The 13,600-nt window shown below is 45.5% G+C and overlaps 2 protein-coding genes across 2 annotated transcripts; one reads left to right on the top strand and one right to left on the bottom strand.

The window, feature by feature from the left end:
- Nucleotides 1-2,233: 2,233 nt before the first annotated feature.
- LOC119312420 (triacylglycerol lipase SDP1-like) lies at nucleotides 2,234-7,219 on the top strand. The gene is made up of 4 exons (XM_037588148.1): nucleotides 2,234-3,542; nucleotides 4,423-5,289; nucleotides 5,750-5,893; nucleotides 5,990-7,219. The coding sequence occupies exons 1-4, from the start codon at nucleotides 2,988-2,990 to the stop codon at nucleotides 6,980-6,982; spliced, it is 2,559 nt and encodes an 852-aa protein (XP_037444045.1). The 5' UTR covers nucleotides 2,234-2,987; the 3' UTR covers nucleotides 6,983-7,219.
- A 170-nt stretch (nucleotides 7,220-7,389) lies between these two features.
- Nucleotides 7,390-9,274, bottom strand: LOC119312419 (zerumbone synthase-like). Its single transcript, XM_037588147.1, has 2 exons — nucleotides 9,121-9,274; nucleotides 7,390-8,451 (listed from the first exon to the last, which is right to left on the bottom strand). The coding sequence occupies exons 1-2, from the start codon at nucleotides 9,171-9,173 to the stop codon at nucleotides 7,650-7,652; spliced, it is 855 nt and encodes a 284-aa protein (XP_037444044.1). The 5' UTR covers nucleotides 9,174-9,274; the 3' UTR covers nucleotides 7,390-7,649.
- Between the last annotated feature and the right edge of the window lie 4,326 nt (nucleotides 9,275-13,600).

Raw genomic sequence — 13,600 nt, 5'->3', positions numbered from 1 at the left:
GATTAATAATCAGTAATGTTATATGAACAACGTCAACTGGGAAGGTAGTGGCAAGTGAACTACCGGTTTTAGTTGCGACGCGAGATTAAACGGTGCAGTTTTAGAAGAAAAATGTCTTTCTCTAAAAAAAGGTCCATGCTATTCCGAAGAAACTGCCAACCCGCATATAACTAAACTGTACGCAACCCCTCTTATAACTAAATGGTACGTTCGCAAATGTCAATCCCTCCAAGGGAACATTCGCCGGCTAAGAGAGTCCTTAATAATCACATTTGCTCGGCCATGACTTTATCTATACCTACTAATAAAGAAAATATGTATTCTTGTCATGCTATTTTGCAGAAAATTCTAGATGTTTCTGGTAACGAACCCGCACTCCGGTTCTAAGTCAGATTTTTGCTTTTGCAGAAAACCCTTGATGTTATTGGCAATCAACCCGCAACACAGTTTTAAGTCAGATATTAGCTTTTGTAGGAACCACCCTGATATTTGGCTTAATCAACCCGTCGTACATATCAAATGATTTTTAAAAATACCATATATTTTAAACCCTGACTCCAAATTTAACATGTTGTATATGAAATTTGATCAGAAAAATGTGTAGAATCTGAATATAATATATTTTTTTACATGTTAACCATTTAAAAATGTAATTTAGGGTGCAAATTTAATCAACTAGTGCATGATCCATCTTTCTTTCATACCAGTGCCGATCCGGATTGAAATGAACACCTCGGCAAAACCAGGATAGGAGATGAAAGAAATCATCTATAGCTAGACATGCACACCTCGCCAAAACTTCACAAGAAAAAAACAGATTTCTCATCTTATGCCAACAGAGACACCTTAGGGTTGACAACATTCAAATGTGTCGTGATTGTGTGAGCATTGAGGCCACAATCAACAAGGGTGAGAAGGAGGATAAGCGGCAACACAGATGGGATGTCATGTGTTGAAATAAATTACGTGGACCTATTTGGATCTTGAGCCATAGTTATTGGGTTAGAGGAGTGTGTTATTTTTTTTCTCCCCTTGCAACGCGCAAGCTCTTTTGCTAGTACTAATAAAGGGATTAGTGCTTCTGCCCGTCTGTCGTGATTTTTATAGACAACCCCCTGTTGTTTCTGGAAATCAACCCGCTGTCCTATTTTGAGTGAGAAACAATTGTTCGCTATTTTTTAAGAAAACCCCCATGTTCTTTTGGTTAACCAACCCGCGATTTTATTTTAAGTGAGTTTGAAGGCTTTTTAAATTATTTGTATATTTCAAACCCTAACTACAATTTTGACATGTTATATATGAAAACTGATTAGAAAAAATGGGTAGAATCTGAATATGATGATGTTGTTTTACCGTTAAATATATTTTTTAAAATATTATGGTGCAATTTTAATCCATGGTGCACAATCCGTCTTTATTTCATACTGGTGTAGATCCAGATTAGAAATCAACACCTCAACAAAATCTCTTTGAAGACAAAAAAACATATATAACCACACATGCACGCCTCGGCAAAACTTCCATGTGAAAAAATAAAGCATATTCTCATCTTATGTGGAGAGAGAAAGACGCCTTACAATTGACTACATTCAAACGTGTTGTGATTGCGTGAGCATTGAGACCACCATCAAAGAGGATGGGAAGTAGGATAGGTAGCAACAAAGATGGGATGCACGTGGACCTGTTGGGTCTTTAGTTACGGTTATTATACTATTATTATGGGAAGGGGTTTTTTTGCTAGTTACTCCCTCCGTTCCTCAATATAAGGTGTATTATTTTTCCAAAAAGTCAAACTTATCTCAGTTTGACCAAGTTTGTAGACAAAAATATCAATATCTAGAATACCAAATCATTATCACTAGATTCATCATGGACTATATTTTTACATTTTATATATTTAGTATTATAAATCTTTATATATTTTGCTGTAAAGTTGATCAAACATAGACAACAGTTGACTTTTTAAAAAACTAATACACCTTATATTTAGGAACGGAGGAAGTATAATTAAGGAAAGAAAACATTCCGAACCCCCCTTCAACTTAAGATATACTACTAGTCGGCTCAAAAAGAAACTTAAGATATACACTACTACTACTACTAGTACAGTAGTACTATTTTTCAGGTGCGCGTGTCGGTGTACTCCTACCGTAGTCCACAGCCACCACTGTGCTTTGTCGATACGGGCACGACTCATTGGGTCACGGCCACTTTCCCGATTTCTTCCTTCTCGTTGCGGCCTCCGACGTCCTCCCCGCCCCCACCCAACTGCTTCCCGCGAAAGCAACGAACCCATCATCATCAAATCCGGCGACCGATCCGTCATCCTCCTCCTCGCGGTCGCGGCGCCATTAAAATTCCTCCCACTCCCATTCCCCCCAGCTCCCGTATCCCGCAGCTACAGCTAGCTGGAGGATTTTGCGTCCACGCCTGCCCCACTCCTCGCCCAGTCCCAGTCCCAGTCCCCTTCACTTCCACGCGAAGAAGATTTTATATTCCTGCATAATCTCCCAGGCGATCCGATTTCCCGTACTGGAAGCTTGCGCGGAGTAGTTTCTCCATTTTCAACTGGGTTTTTATTGCTTCGCTTCTTCTTTCCCCCACGCTTCCTCCTCCTCGACGCCAGGCCGTGATCGAGATCGCGCGACCACGGTGCTTATTTAGGTCGCCGGCAGGGGTCGTTCATCCGGCAGTTCAGCCGGCGCCGCTGGCTCGAAATCCGATCCTTTTAGCTCGGTTTCGCGTCGCCGCGAGGCTCTCCGTCGTCGATTGGCTTGTCCGCTTCACGTAAAGATCAGTTTTTGCTTTGCTGCCGGGAGTGGGTTGGTCAACACGATTTGGGGACTTTTTACAGTCGAACAAAGGCTGCTTCTGCTGATAATCCAAGCTCGCTTTTTCTACCGAGCTCAGCTGGAGATTAAAATCGAGCTGGAGTTTTCCAGTTTCTGACCTCGCCGGAATCCCCGAGTGACCTCATTCAGCCGTCAATGGAGGAATCCGGGGAGGCGAGCATCGGGCCCTTCAGGATCGGCCCGTCGACGCTCCTCGGCCGGGGCGCCGCGCTCCGGGTGCTCCTGCTCAGCTCGCTGTGGCGCCTGCGGGCCCGCGCGCGCACCGCGACGCGCGCCGCGCTCTCGCGTGCGCGCGGGGCCGCGCTGCCGGTGGCGGCGTCCTGGCTGCACCTCAGGAACACCCACGGCGTGCTCCTCGCGGTCGTGCTCCTCGGGCTGCTCCTCAGGAAGCTCTCCGGGGCGCGGTCGCGGCTGGCGCTGGCGCGCCGGCGTCAGCTCTGCAAGAGCGCGATGCGGTACGCGGGGGCGTACGAGGAGTGGGTGCGCGCCGCCAAGGTGCTCGACAGAATGTCTGACCAGGTCAACGAGTCGGACTTCTACGACGTGGAGCTCATCGGGAGCAGGCTCGACGAGCTCCGGCGGCGGAGGGAGGAGGGGTCGCTCCGGGACGTGGTCTTCTGCATGCGCGGCGATCTCGTCAGGAACTTGGGGAACATGTGTAATCCTGAGCTGCACAAAGGCAGGTTGGAGGTATTTGACATAATAGCACCTCTCATTCTTTTTTGTCTGTTCTGTTACAAGATGTTTTTCTATACCAAGGTTGTGGTAAATGGCTAGATTTAGAAAGTATAGGAATCAATTGTCTCATTCTTATGATTCTCAAATAGCCGGCTATAGCCCCACTATAGCTCTGCTATAGCTGTTTGAGCATGTTGCCGCTAAATGATTTCATGTACAATTTGCCGCTATAGCCCAGCTATAGCTGTTTTTAAGGGTTGCCGCTATATGCCATAGCCCGCTATTTAAAACAGTTAATATGCATATATGTTGGGTCATTTCATTCTTATTCTCCAGTATCTAAATATGCATTCTCATTCTTTTTTGTCTGTTCTATTACAGGATGTTTTTCTATACCAAGGTTGTGGTAAATGTCTAGATTTAGGAAGTGTAGGAATCAATTGTCTCATTCTTCTGATTCTCCATTATCTAAATATGCATATATGTTGGGTCATTGCATTCTTATTCTCCAGTATCTAAATATGCATTCGTTTATTCTTAGTATCTATGCCGAAGGCATTTTCATATGTTATAGTTGGTTCCTATAATAAGTTAGCTAAGAGTTTCTATGTTACAAACCTATAACAAGGTTTATTACTGTTTTCAACTGAAAATTATGCACTGTCAAGTGCTGAAATAACTATACTGTCTTCCATTTTTTTAGTATCTATGCCGAAGGCGTTTTCAAATTTTATAGTTGTTTGTATAAAACAGAGTTGGCTAAGTGTTTCTATGTTACAAACCTATAACAAGGTTTATTACTGTTTTCAACTCAAAATTATGCATTTGTTAAATGTTCAGTTAACTATACTATCTTCCATTCTGGTTACACGGTTGATATATTGTGATGCAGGTGCCTAGACTTATAAAAGATTTCATTGATGAGGTTTCAACTCAATTGAAAATGGTGTGTGAATCTGATACGGATGAGTTGCTTTTGGAAGAGAAGCTTGCCTTTGTTCAGGAAACCAGACATGCCTTTGGAAGGACTGCGCTACTCTTAAGTGGGGGTGCTTCACTGGGTTCATTCCATGTGGGTGTAGTGAAAACTTTGGTCGAGCATAGGCTTCTGCCTCGTATAGTAGCAGGATCGAGTGTTGGTTCCATTATATGCTCAATTGTCGCAACCCGAACGTGGCCTGAGATTGAGAGCTTCTTCATAGACTCACTACAGATCTTAAAGTTCTTTGATAGGATAGGTGGAGTTTTTGCTGTTACGAAACGGGTTATGACTTATGGTGCACTTCATGACATCAGCCAGATGCAAAGGCTTTTGAGGGATCTCACAAGTAACTTAACATTTCAAGAGGCTTACGACATAACTGGCCGTGTTCTTGGGGTCACTGTTTGCTCTCCTAGAAAGAATGAGCCACCTCGCTGCCTCAACTACCTGACATCACCACATGTTGTCATTTGGAGTGCTGTAACTGCCTCTTGTGCATTCCCGGGCCTCTTTGAAGCTCAGGAGTTGATGGCAAAGGATAGATTTGGCCACATAGTTCCCTTCCACGCGCCCTTTGCCACAGATCCAGAACAGGGTCCTGGAGCATCAAAGCGCCGGTGGAGGGACGGAAGTCTGGAGATGGATTTGCCAATGATGCAACTGAAGGAGTTGTTCAATGTAAACCATTTCATTGTGAGCCAAACTAATCCACACATCTCTCCACTCCTCAGAATGAAGGAGATCGTCAGAGCTTATGGAGGCCGCTTTGCAGGAAAGGTTTGTTTCTGACCTTTAGGTTCATAGTTTGTGTGTGGTGTATCTTAGCACTCAGGCCTGTAGCTCTTTTTGCAAGTAATTTAGGATTGTTATCCTGCTCGTTGAATAGTAGTTCATCATTTCCCTGCACAATAAAAAATGCTCACCATCTTCCGATGTGTTGCTGCGCAATGCATAACTGTCTACCAGATATCATATGCACTATCTGGTAGCACTGAAGGGCCCATCGTTGGACGGGTTGCTGTTATTATTTGACGGGAGGACATCTACATAATGTTCTGTAGCAAATACATCTGCACTTATTTGCAAGAAGAAAGAAAAGAACACCTGCGCCTATTTTATCTAACAACTTTGTTATTGTGATTCCATGTCTTACTGAACACTAGACACTGCAATCTCTTCCAAATTGCAGTTCATACCTGTTGCATTACCAGGTCTAATTCTGATATAATTTGTATAGCTCGCTCGTCTTGCTGAGATGGAGGTGAAGTATCGATGTAACCAAGTTCTGGAAATTGGCCTCCCACTAGGAGGACTTGCAAAGTTGTTTGCTCAGGATTGGGAGGGTGATGTCACCATGGTTATGCCAGCAACAGTAGCTCAGGTACCTTTGTTAATATTATCTTCATAGCTTGTATAGGTAATGCTGGTCCTGTGGATTCAAAATGCTTACCTTATATTACATCTTTCGAATTTGCAGTACTTGAAGATTATACAAAACCCGACATATCCAGAACTCCAAATGGCTGCCAACCAGGGTCGCAGGTGCACATGGGAGAAGATCTCTGCGATCAGAGCAAACTGTGCAATTGAACTTGCATTGGATGAATCCATAGCAGCCCTCAACCACAAACGAAGGCTAAGAAGAAGCATTGAAAGGGCAGCAGCTTCTTCCCAGGGATATACCGACAGTGTTCGACTCAAAACACCAAGGAGGGTGCCATCATGGAGCTGCATCAGCCGAGAGAATTCGTCAGGATCTCTCTCGGAAGATCACTTCGCGGCCGCCATCTCATCCAATCACCAAGGTACTATTCGAGTGGATGGTGCACCGCACACGTCTCATCATGTTCGTCAGAGGTCACACGATGGAAGTGAGAGTGAATCAGAGACCATCGACTTAAACTCATGGACCAGGAGTGGTGGGCCTCTGATGAGGACTTCATCAGCTGACCAGTTCATCAACTTTATCCAGAATCTCGAGATTGAGTCCGAGTTCGATGGGGTTCATACAATAGAGGGTGGCAATGCAGGTATTTTCACAGGACCCACATTTTCCAGAGATCCATATCCAACCAATATTTCCAGAGCTACCACACCAGACGGTCCAGATAGATGCACAGAAATTTCTGAAGCAGAGCCATGCAATAACACAAGCATTGCCGTGTCTGAAGGAGATTTGCTGCAGCCTGGGAGGACTACCAACGGGATTCTACTTAATTTTGTCAGAAGAGAAGACCTGATTGCTCGGCATAACGGCGATGCTGACGTGGCCGAGAGCTCCTTACCTGAAGCATATGTGGACAGAACACATTCAGAATCAGGTGACGCCATCTCAGCTGCTTCTGACAGCTCTGAAGATAACAAAGATGTCGCTGACTCGGACAATCCCTCGGTTTCTCATACAGATTTTGTAACTCCGCCTCAACCCTCTGTTGACGACAACGCAGATGGTAGGCTAGATTTTAAATAATTCTTAATGGTTCATTGCAGCAGCAATGATGTACATGATAATTGCAGTGTCTATTTAGAGAGCACTGCTGACAGCAGCAATGATGTACTTATACGATAATTGCAGTGTCTATTTAGAGAGGACTGCTGACAGCAGCATATCTGTTGTGTGGTGTCATGTAGTGATTGATACTGATGATACATTGATAGAAGCCTTTCTTGGCGTCGACTTAAATGAAATTTAGTGTTTGTTGTACCACAGGCCCTACCTGTCAAGATTCTTCTGAACTAGACACGCATTATAACAGCTCTGGGAATCCATTTCTGTACACACATTCAGTTATCATATACACGCACAAAAATTCTAAGAAAATCATATATGAATTATGAACTAATAGGGTTTCCAACTCAAATGTTGAAGCTCACTGATTTCTACTATTTCGCAGATATACTGCCACAGAAGTCTTTATGAAACTCTTAACTGAATGTTACACAAGGTCCTAACACACCCAACAGGTTCAACAGAGTAATATCAATAATAATCAAGACTGTCCTTAAGCACTAATATAGAATAATTATCCAATTTTACACATGATCACCCACCTTATTGACATGCTAACACAGGCAAATCAGAAATGGTACTCAAATGCTTTCAGATACCAAGTAACAAATGCAGCTAAAGACTTCAACTAGTCCTCAAACGCCTTCAGGTTGCCATTCACGGAGGTGAATCCGCCGTCGACCACGAGGTTGAGCGCGCTGATGTACCTCGCCTCGTCGCTCGCCAGGTAGAGCACCGCCTCGGCGACATCCTTCGGCAGCAGATCAACACCTTTCAGGTTTGCCTCACTGCCAACAAAGGCCAGGAAGTCCCTCACTGCATCACCCTTCTGCTCTCCTTGGGGTAAATGCGGCATGGAGAGCGCTGTGGGCACGGCGTAGGGGGACACGCAGTTCACCCGTATGCCATGCCTCCCCAGCTCCAATGCCACACTCTTGGTGAGACCCACCACCGCGTGCTTCGACGCGGTGTATGCGTGAGGCCCCATCCCTCCAATGACACTGGCAACACTCGCCAACGACACAATGGATCCCTTCTTGTTCGGGATCATGACACGCGCCGCGTGCTTCATGCCGAGAAGCATGCCGTGCACGTTGATGTCGAACACCTTCTTGACATCAGCAAAGTCGAGGTTCCGGATATCGGTAACCTTGTCGCCTGTAATGCCGGCATTGTTGACCATGATGTCGAGGGTGCCAAACTTCCCAGCCGCCGCATCGACGGCCCGGCTTATGTCCTCCTCCACGGTGACGTCGCAGTGCACGAACAGGACATCGGGGTCGCCTCCGAGGGAGTCGCGGAGCTGCTGCCCGGCTTCATCCTGGATGTCCGCTATGCCAACCTTGGCGCCGTGCTGTCTGAAGAGGCGGACGATGGCTTCGCCGATACCGGAGGCGCCGCCGGTAACCAGCGCAACCTTTCCTTCCAACCTTTGGTTAGAGAAAAGCAAAGCAGTCAAATTCACAGCAAGCAAGCATAGTAACAATGATGGAATTCAGTAGCATGAATTAGTAATTCTGTTCAAAATCTTAGTCCTGGTATGCATTAAACAACCATGGCTCTACTATTATCCACATGAGCCCCCATTGTAATGCAACCCATCACCATCACTTGTACTAACAAACTTGAAGCCTAATGTTTCTGCTCCACACTGTCAAAAGCAGCGCAGGAAGCACAGAGCATCGGCATTTCATTTCTTGCTCTAGCTTTCCGACGGAGCATCAAGGCGTGCGTCATCCCTTATGCAACATGCGGCATCAATTTTTTGAATCTACTGCAGAAACCTTGCCCTGCCTTTTCTGCAGTATGTAACCTGAACTCCTGAAGAAAAAGACACGGACACTGCAGTAAACGCGTGCTTCTGAGCCCTGGAGCAAAGCAGAGCAGAGCAGAGAAGCGATGCAGCCAGTGGCAGCCAAACTGCAGGGGCCTCTCGCATAACGCGAGCCGCGCCATTGCAGGGCCATTGGGCATCTAAAACGGCGCCAGTTGGCTTCGATCCGGGCAGGATCGAGCCCCTGCCGCGACAGATCATGACGAACCCGGCGGCGACCGGGGGAAAGGGAGGAAGAGGGAGGAGGAGGTGAGCACGCACGCACCGCGGCGCTGGAGTGGAGGACGAGGAGGAGCTGCCGCCGGCGGCGGCCGACATCGTCTCGGGAGTGGAGCTCCGGCTTCGTCGCCGGCCCGGGCGTCGTGGGGAGAGAGGCAGACGCAGAGGCAGAGCGTGAGAGCTTCCACTGAATAATGCTCTTGCTGGTGGAGTGTGCGCTGTGAGATGCGATGCCCTAAATACAGTATGTGTTGTTGACTAAGGAAGAGTAATTAGTAGTACTACTACAGTTAATATACGGTACACGTGGCTTCACGTGAGCTCCTGCTGGTGCGCTGCGTACCGCCAGATAGTGGGAAGAGCCCTTGAGCTGTGAGCTAATTAGACATCAGGACCTGGGTGCTTCGGACGGCCGGACCACACGAGCTGCGTCCTGCAAATACCGGTGAGCTCAGGGCGTTCCTTGGCGTATTTCACGTAGCAATCATCAGGCGGCGGACCGACCGCCCAGCGACGTTACCGACCTGTGACGGCCACCGGAGATATGGTCGGTGAGAGCGCAAATAGTGGGAGGCGCAGCCGTGTCGCACGGCCGCTCACGGCAGATCAGATCGGAGGCAGGTGTTGCCGCCACACCAGGCCCACCCTCCGATGTTGACTTCGCCATGGCTGCTTTGCTCGTTCGTTTCCTGGATGATGACTAATCATCTTTTTCTTGTTTGTTTGTTTTCGAACTCGGGAATGATGGCTCATCTTCCTCACTAGTTTTTTCTCCAACTCGGAAATGATGACAGCATTATTTATATGCGTATGGTCGACGTCCACCACCACGACGACGATAGTAACAATATTAATATTTCTGCTTGGTTCATACACCACGGTAATCGTGAGCTCCGAGTTTGACGGACGCTGTGAATTATGCGTCACAAATTGTAGTGTCGAATACATAGTAGAATAAAAATTCAAATGTATAGCTTCTATGACATGTGGCTCGTACATTATTGGTTTAGCTGACAAAAAGATTAAACAACGAGACTCCTCATCGAATTTTACTAAAAAAGGCCACAGTTCTATAAAGTATGACAAACAAAAAAGACACAACATGTAGCTAAACCCAGAGGCATACATGTGACTACCGGAATCAACAACACGCACGCAGAACAAGCATGACGAAACACGCATATGTGAGCTCCATAAATTTCATACAGTGAAGATACTCCAAGTTCCACGGATAGAACGTTGCACCGAGGAGCAAGCTAGAATAGAATCAATTGCATATCCTCCTAAACAAAAAAATTCCACCCATGAACTCGGGCAAACGCCTCACCCAACACCTTGGTCTTCAACACTCCGGCCTCTTCTTATGTCTTGACTTTCCTACAATATGCTTCAATATTTGTGAAAATAGTAGAGATTGGAAACAACTACAGTCAAAACATCAGGATTTTTTTTATCAAAGCACGCCTTGTTTCCGGTCTTCCAAACAGTCCAGGAAATAGTCCCCCCCTCCCCCCTCCCTCATTAACACCAGATGTCTCTGTCTTCTGATGAAGGAGTGCATACATTGCCCCAACATATCTATGACCCTATCAGGAGGTCTAGTCAGATCAATCGCACAAACATCTACTTGCCAAACAAATTTAGCCAAGCTACACTAGAGCATACGATGATCCACACTCTCCTTGGTACCACAAAGGTGCACTCATTGACATTCCAGCCTCTCCTTATCTTTGTTCAAAGTGCTATTTTTTTTTACAATTCAACAATTAGATCACTTTATCTTTTTGTCACACAACTCCATCTCATGAACGAACTTCTTCAACTCCTCCCATCGCTCCCAATATTCTCCTTGCAAGCATCTTCTAAAACTAAAACAACCCGAACCAGAGTCTTTCACAAACTTAACAGTGACCTGCTTAGTCAAAGTAATGTTGAAGATCCTAGGAGAGCGCAAGAAAGTTCTTTTCTCCCAACCGAACATCTTCCCATGACAAGGTTTTAGCACCATCACCAGCCACCATTCTGGTCAAGCTGGCAAAGGTATCTTTCACCTCCATCAAATGCCCCGCCGCCCAACGAGAGCAGTCAAATGCTGATTAGAAAGGTACTTTCTATATAACAACTCTTGTCACATACCCTCATAATTCTCAAGAATCCATGATCATTTCATCAACAATCACTTATTCATGACCTCCAAATCCAAAATTCCAAGTCCTCTGCAGCTTTTTGGCATGCATACAACATGCCAATGGACCAGATGGTACTTTATTGTCATGTGTCTCTTGCCAAACCATCCTAGCTCTACTAACATTCATAGGCTTAAGTGCACCTTTAGGAGCCTCCAGATATGACAACATAAAGAGATGAACGCTGCTAAGGCATGAGTTAACTAAAGTGACCTATCTCTAATAGGCAACAAATTTCCAACCCATATATAGCCATTAACTTCTCAATCTTCTCCTCATTAGGATCCCACTTCGAGTTACTTAGTCTCTTAGTATCCATAGGGAGCCCCAAATACTTCATAGGCAACGAGCCAATTGCAAGTGAAGATCTCTTTTTAATTCTGTAGTCTAAGCTCAACATCTCCCAAACAAAAGATCTCACTTTTGTGAAAGTTAATTTTTAATCCAGACAACTACTAAAAAACACAAAATACATACTTCGGATTTCTAGCTTCCTCGAGACTATCCTCTAGCAGAGATATATTATCATATGCATTAGGGTGGGCATGCCATCATTGATCAGATGGGGCACTAAACGAGAAATCAAACCGTGATCTTGAGCTCTCTTGACCGAAATGGCCAAACCATCAGCAATGATATTGAACAGCAAAGGAGACAAGGGGTGTCGGTGTCAAAACCGACAGATCTTGAGTAGGGGGGCCCGAGCTGTTAGATCGGATAGATGGGTAACAAGAGAAGAACACACGAGGACTTTACCCAGGTTTGGGCCCTTTCTATGGAGGTAAAACCCTACATCATGCTCTTGTTTATATCATGAAGGTGTCGAAGTACAAAGTCGATCTACCTCGAGATCGTAAGTTGTGGTCTAAACCCTAAGGGTACGATGACTGGGTGTATGGATGGATCACCTCTACGAACTAAACCTCCTAGTTTATATAAGAAACATGGGTATCTAGGGGTACACATGGTCAATTGCCATCTAAATATTTACATGCCAAATATAGCCGAATATGCTTGAAGTACATGCCAAGTCTTCGGTCACCGCACTCTAAAGGCCTCCAGAGTCTTGCTTCCTCAGTGGGCTCGCAGTCCGGCCCATACATTTGTCCGGCGGGGGTAGGAACCCCTAGTCTAGGACACAATCAAGGGGTCTCCTTATCTTACTCTTTAGAATTAGGGAAATAAGGTCCAACTTGATCATTAACTCTCATAACAACTCTACCACCTCAAACCAGTATCATCACCCAATCGCACCAAAACCTTTAGCTTGCATCATATGGTAAAGGAAAGGCCTACACTTAGGGCATGTTTGGATCTTTGCTAGCTTCACAGGATAGCTAGCCTCTCGAGAAGCTACATGCCTCCAGCTTTTGTCGGGAGTAGGATGTGTTCTCAGCTCTGAGCAGCTCCTCTCCATTAGCATTGGCTGGCATCCCACAAAGGGAGCTTAGCGCCCAATTTGGTGGCTCGTAGTGAGAGTAAAACTGTTCGAGGAGAGGAAAATGTTTCGAGGATGGCACTTCGGAAGGGCATTCCCATGTAATTTCGACCAACTTCATCTTCTCGTTTTCACGAAGCCGTGCTTCCGCTGCTCTAGAAATTTGCATCGTGGGCTGCTCTTTCTCCAGGAATAGGCTTCTCGGAGTTGGATCATTCGGCTGGCTTCTCGCGGCTATTTCTGGAAGCTGTATCGTCAAAGGGTCTGAACGGGGCCTTAACCTTGTCATAAGTCTTCTCAAATTCAATTTTGAGAAGTAGACTAGATGTCTTGGTTGCTTAAAGATCATGCATGATGTCGCTTGAAGCTACGTCGATTTTTTCCCCAAAGAGGAAGGGATGATGCAGCACAGCGGTGGTAGGTATTTCCCTCAGATATGAAACCAAGGTTATCGAACCAGTAGGAGAACCAAGAAACACAACGTAAATAGCCCTTGCACACAAATAACAACAACTCGCAACCCGACGTGTTAAAGGGGTTGTCAATCCCTTTCGGGGCTACGGCGCCTCAAGATTGGCAAAGAACGTCAGGTAAATTCGTAGATGGGATAAATAGATCGCGGAACAAATAAATTGCAGCAAGGTATTTTTGTATTTTTTTAATTTAATAGATCTGAAAATAAACGCAAGGAAGAAGTAGATTGCAAGGAAAATATATGAGAAAGAAGACCCGGGGGCCGTAGGTTTCACTAGTGGCTTCTCTCGAGAAAAATAGCAAATGGTGGGTGAACAAATTACTATTGGGCAATTGATAGAACTTCAAATAATCATGACGATATCCAGGCAATGATCATTAGGGATGAAAATGGAGTGGAAACTTTTCGTTTTTCTGGAGGAAAAATG

The sequence above is a fragment of the Triticum dicoccoides genome, chromosome 5B (assembly GCF_002162155.2).
Source record: "Triticum dicoccoides isolate Atlit2015 ecotype Zavitan chromosome 5B, WEW_v2.0, whole genome shotgun sequence".
NCBI lineage: Eukaryota > Viridiplantae > Streptophyta > Magnoliopsida > Poales > Poaceae > Triticum > Triticum dicoccoides.
Note: the sequence above shows the minus strand (reverse complement) of the source record. Positions and strands in the feature narration are given on the sequence as shown.

Excerpts from the sequence above, each read along its gene's own strand:
- LOC119312420 (XM_037588148.1), top strand. The coding sequence starts at position 2,988 with ATGGAGGAATCCGGGGAGGCGAGCATCGGGCCCTTCAGGATCGGCCCG. Across the intron at positions 5,290-5,749 it reads GAGGCCGCTTTGCAGGAAAG|CTCGCTCGTCTTGCTGAGAT; the intron begins GTTTGTTTCTGA and ends TAATTTGTATAG. Across the intron at positions 5,894-5,989 it reads TGCCAGCAACAGTAGCTCAG|TACTTGAAGATTATACAAAA; the intron begins GTACCTTTGTTA and ends TCGAATTTGCAG.
- LOC119312419 (XM_037588147.1), bottom strand. The coding sequence starts at position 9,173 with ATGTCGGCCGCCGCCGGCGGCAGCTCCTCCTCGTCCTCCACTCCAGCG. Across the intron at positions 8,452-9,120 it reads TCCTCCACTCCAGCGCCGCG|GTTGGAAGGAAAGGTTGCGC; the intron begins GTGCGTGCGTGC and ends CTCTAACCAAAG.